This window comes from Triticum aestivum, chromosome 5A (assembly GCF_018294505.1).
Source record: "Triticum aestivum cultivar Chinese Spring chromosome 5A, IWGSC CS RefSeq v2.1, whole genome shotgun sequence".
Classification (NCBI taxonomy): Eukaryota; Viridiplantae; Streptophyta; class Magnoliopsida; order Poales; family Poaceae; genus Triticum; species Triticum aestivum.
Genome location: NC_057806.1, coordinates 437,527,273 through 437,532,591, shown reverse-complemented (window position 1 = coordinate 437,532,591; position 5,319 = coordinate 437,527,273). Strand labels below are relative to the sequence as shown.

At 37.2% G+C, this 5,319-nt stretch overlaps 1 protein-coding gene across 1 annotated transcript; it reads left to right on the top strand.

The window, feature by feature from the left end:
• Positions 1-602: 602 nt before the first annotated feature.
• On the top strand, positions 603-1,487 carry LOC123101360 (gamma-glutamyl peptidase 3-like). Its single transcript, XM_044522851.1, has 2 exons — positions 603-1,298; positions 1,383-1,487. Exons 1-2 carry the CDS (start codon positions 603-605, stop codon positions 1,485-1,487), a joined length of 801 nt encoding a protein of 266 aa, XP_044378786.1.
• Positions 1,488-5,319: the final 3,832 nt, after the last annotated feature.

Here is a 5,319-nt window from a genome sequence, read left to right as displayed (position 1 = left end):
AATTATTACTTGCAAAACAAATGAGAAAGCTCGACTTTTTTAACGTGGAGAGCAAAGAAAGTGCATAGAGATCTTAAATGGCTCTTTGACAAAGTCTCCTCCTCAACACCATGTCAGACGACTAGCAAAAAAACACCATGTCAGACGGCTGCTGACTAATATGGCGACCCAAGACGACCCGTCCGGCTCCGTAGAAAGCTCCTCCACAACACCATGTCATATGTGTACTGATCATATATCATATAGTGGTAGTACAAAATTGGTCGCATGCATGATCGACCTGAGAAAATGTCGGCTCTTCTAGGCTGCCGACGGATGTTGTGTTGGTCGTGTCAGACAAAGAATTTCAATCATGCATGGTCCTCCATCCGAAAAGGAGTCGGGTCTCCCCAAAGCGTGCTTGTTGTCGCCATTGATTCTCTCCTCGTGTTTACGTACTCCCGTTCTCTCCAGCTTCCGACCGGCCTCTATAAATCTCCAGCCGATAACACACAGTCTACAGCCAATCCTACTCATTAGCAAAGCGCTATAAGCTCAGCCGGTCAGCCCTGCTTGGTCTAGCCTTCTCCTTCCTGCTGCAAGAACTGATCCGGTAGTCCGCCATGAAGATCGTGGCAGCCGATGATCAGCCAAGGAGGAGCAGGAGGTACGCGCTGCTGCTGGCGGCGCGGGACTCGGAGTACGTGCTCAAGGCCTACGGAGGCTACTTCAACGTCTTCGTGAGTGCATTCGGCGGTGGCGGTGGCAAAGACAGCGACGTCTGCGAGACGTGGGACATGTTCCGGGCGGTGGACGGGGAGCTCTCAGACCTGGACGACGTCGGACGATACGACGGCTTGGTCATCAGCGGCAGCCCATACGACGCGTACGCCGACGAGCTGTGGATACTGCGGCTGTGCCTCCTCGTCCAGGAGGCCGTCGCCGCCCGGAAGCGCGTCCTCGGCATCTGCTTCGGCCATCAGGTGGTATGCCGTGCTCTCGGCGGCCGCGTCGGGAAGGCCAGGAGGGGCGGGTGGGACATCGGTATCCGGGAGGTGGCCATTGCGGCAACGCTGCCGCCGTGCAGGTTCCTCGACGCGCTGCAGGACCTGCCCCAGTACGCCAAGATCACTGAGTGCCACCAGGATGAGGTCTGGGAGGCGCCGCTGGGCGCCGACGTGCTGGCGTCCTCGGACAAGACCGGCGTGGAGATGTTCTGCGTCGGCGAGCACGTGCTGGGCATCCAGGGCCACCCGGAGTACACCGGCGACATACTCCTCAGCCTCGTCGACCGCCTCTCCACCAGCCAAGCCATCACCGTGAGTGCTTCCCTCTAGCTATGTGGTGCATGATGCCATCGTTCTTCCATGATAGGATCTGATTTGCCACTTTGCACGTTGCAGGTGCCGTTCGCTGAGGACGTGAAGAGGCAGCTGGAGGCTACCAGCCCTGACAGGGAGTTCTGGCTCAAGCTCTGCAAAAGTTTCCTCAAGACTGAAGGATTATAGACACGCATATATGGTCATAAATAAACCATCTACTGGCACGTAGTACTAGCAGCGTGGTCTTATATTGGATTAAACAAAGCTTGGTAGTCAGATTGTTGTTGTCATCTACTTCCCAAAATGGTCGTACATTTTCGGAGGGAGGGAGTATCTTTTTATACTTAAAATGTTGTCATTATCAGGTAGGGACAGAAAAATTCAAGAACAAGTAGACCGGACGCTGACTTTTGGTTCATATATTTTGGGAATCCCGCTTGGCCGCAGCTTGAAAATTATGGCCACAAAATGAATCTAGCTAGTGGGATGGTTATTTCCTGTTACTACTACCTCTGTACTAAAATATAAGATGTTTTTTAGTTTTTCATAGAAAAACCATCTTACAATTGTTATGGCGGATTATTTCCGAGTGAGATGATGTGCTGAACTAAGACCAGGAAATTCGCTACTAGCTTGTGAACGAAAGCAAAGTAATTCACTCTTTTTGACGCGGAAACTGCCTCCCGGGCCGCTCTCGTGACTCGGAAGTGTAGAAAGTATAGTGCCTCATAGACTTCTACTTCAGTCAAAGTAATTGTCGCTTAAACGGTAGTAATATATATAAATTGATGATGTGGAGGGCTTAAATGTACTTGATGATGTGCAGGGATTACATGTGCAAGGAAATTGAGTGTGAATGCTTGCATGTGTTGGAAAATGAAATATGTAGGGCTTGCACGCACTTGATAACTAGATGATGCCGCGTGAATTGGTTGATGAAAATTTAGGTTGATAACATGAGAAACAAAATTAAAATGGACCGACTGATGATTAGGTGACTGCAAAATTATTTTGGGTCAGACACTTTTTCATTTGCCATTATTTCTGATCAAGCCAACACAAAACAACCATATATAACAAAAGTTGACTAACCAAAATTGTAGTTCAATCGATTTCCCTCGGATAGCCTTACTCAAGCATTTTGATTCAGTCGGCGTGGTGCCAGCCCATAGCAATAGCCTAGAAGCATGATCCCTCCATCAACCAATTTCCTTTTGTCCTTTGTCTCTCTTTGTCGGCTAAGAAGTACGCATGATTCACAAGCCTCTCGATCCCCTGCCCGTGAGAAATAAAATTAGTAGAACATGAGTTATTTAGCACCTTTTTTTGCGGGGACAAGTACTGGACTACCTAACTAAGTGATTAGGGTTTGTAGTTATCGTTTGGTGTAGTACTACAGTTCAATTGTATGTATTTCTTAGTTGTGTACAGTTCAATAGTTGTGCTCTACCTCATGATTATCCGCGACTCATTTATTGATTTCAACTATATGGTTCTAGACGTAAGATTTTTTTTCTAGTTTTGTCACATCTAATCATGTTGCTACTATCAAATTCGCATCAATTTTGGTAGTATGGTATCAACCGAAACCGAACCATAGAGTTATTTATACCACATTAACCAAAGTATCATAGTTGTACTTACCAGATAACCGTATTTGACGAACCGGACGCTCGGGGCTACAAATAATGACATAATTTGAGCACAATTTACACCAAAAATCACACTTTTATAATATGCAAAAATAAGCACATAATAATGGAAATTCTACATAAAAGATTTTTTTGGGAGGAAACGAATTAGGGGCATTGGTATTACCCTTTAAGAATGAAGAAAACTAAAAAAATGAACAAAATAACCACAAATTTTGCGTACAATTTACACATAAATAGCCCTTTTTATAATATGCAAGAATACACATATAATAGTGGGATTTTTAGAAAAAGGAAGTTTCTAAGACATAATGAATTAGTGGCATCGGTAATACCCTTTAAAAAAGAAAGAGAATAAGAACATAATTCATACATATTTTACCTAGAAATTGCGTTTTTTCTATAAAAAGAAAGATTAAGCATATAGTAATAGAGTTTAAAAAAAGAGTTTCCTAAGAATGAATGAATTAGTCGCATTGGTATTACTTTTTATGAGGAAACAAAATAAAAATACCAAATAAATTTGCACACAATGTACGTAAAATTGTATTTTTTTAATAATATGTATAAGTATATAATAGTGGAATTTTTTTCGAAAGAAGGAATGAATTTGTGGCACTTGTATTACCCTTAAAGAAGCAAGAAAAAGAAACAAAACTAAAAAGAATCAAAATAATGAAGTTTTCTCAGAAATAATAAATTAGTGGCATTATTATTACCCTTTGAGAAGAAAGATAATTAAAAACCTAAACAAAAAATGAAAATTTTGGACACGATTACCTATAAATTATTTTTAGAATATGCAAGTATAAGCATATAATAACGGATTTTTTGTAAAAAAAAGGAAGTTTCGTTAGAGGGAATAAACTACTAGCATTGGCATTTCCTCAAAGAAGAAACAAAATGAAATAAAACCTAAGAAATCAAAAATAGAGAAATTTTATAAGAAAGAAATAATTAGTGACATTGGTATTACCCTTGAAGAAGAAGAAAAGGAAACAAAAACGAAAACAAATAATGACAAAATATGCACAAAATTGAATAGAAATTTCTTTTTTATAATATGCAAGTATATGCATATAATAACGGAATTTTCACACAAAGAGTTTGTGGCATTGGTATTACAATTAAGGGAGAAACAAAATGAAATTAAGAAACATATAAATAATGAAGTTTTCTAAGAAAGATTGAACTAGTAGCAATGGCATTATCATTCAAGAAGAAATTAAATTAAATTAAAACTAAATCAAAATATGATGTTTTCTAAAGAAGAATGAACTACTGGTATTGGTATTACTCTTTAAGTATAAACAATAAAAATATAAAAATAATCGAAATAATGAATTAATGGCAATGGTATAATCTTTAAGAAGAAGAAAATTTATATAAAAACAAAAAAACAAAATAATGATGTTTTCAATGGAAGAATGAATTAGTAGCATTGATATTATCCTTTAAGAAAAAGAAATAAAAAAGCATATTAGTGGAAAATAACAAAAACAATTTGCACAAAATCTACACAGGAATTACGTTTTTTATATCATTTGCAAGTATAAGAATATAATAATGGATTTTCACAAAAAAGTAGCTTTGGTATTATGATTAAGGAGGAAGGAAAATGAAATGAAAACTTAAAAAAAATGAAAATATGAAGTTTTCTAATAAAGATTGAATTAGTTGCAATAGCATTACCCTTTAAAAATAAATAAAATGAAAGAAAAACCAAATTGAAATAAGAAGTTTTCTTAGGAAGAATGAACTAGTGGTATTTGTATTACCCTTTAAGAAAAAAACCAAAAAAATAAAAAATCAAATAATGAAATTTATAAGGAAGAATGAATTAATGAAAATTGTATTACCCATTAAGAAGAAATTATATAAAAACTATAATTTCAAAATGATGAAGTTTTATATGGAATAATGAATTAGTAGCATGGTATTACCGTTTAATTAAAAAAAACATATTCGTGGAAAATAATGACAAAATTTGCACAAAATCTACACAGGAATTACGTTTTTTATATCATTTGCAAGTATAAGAATATAATAATGGATTTTCACAAAAAAGTAGCTTTGGTATTATGATAAAGGAGGAAGGAAAATGAAATGAAAACTTAAAAAAATGAAAAATATGAAGTTTTCTAATAAAGATTGAATTAGTTGCAATAGCATTACCCTTTAAAAATAAATAAAATGAAAGAAACAACAAATTGAAATAATGAAGTTTTCTTAGGAAGAATGAACTAGTGGTATTTGTATTACCCTTTAAGAAGAAAACCAAAAACTAAAAAATCAAATAATGAAATTTATAAGGAAGAATGAATTAATGAAAATTGTATTACCCATTAAGAAGAAATTATATAAAA

Coding starts and splice junctions, on each gene's coding strand:
- LOC123101360 (XM_044522851.1), top strand. CDS start 603: ATGAAGATCGTGGCAGCCGATGATCAGCCAAGGAGGAGCAGGAGGTAC. Junction 1,299..1,382: donor CCACCAGCCAAGCCATCACC/GTGAGTGCTTCC, acceptor TGCACGTTGCAG/GTGCCGTTCGCTGAGGACGT.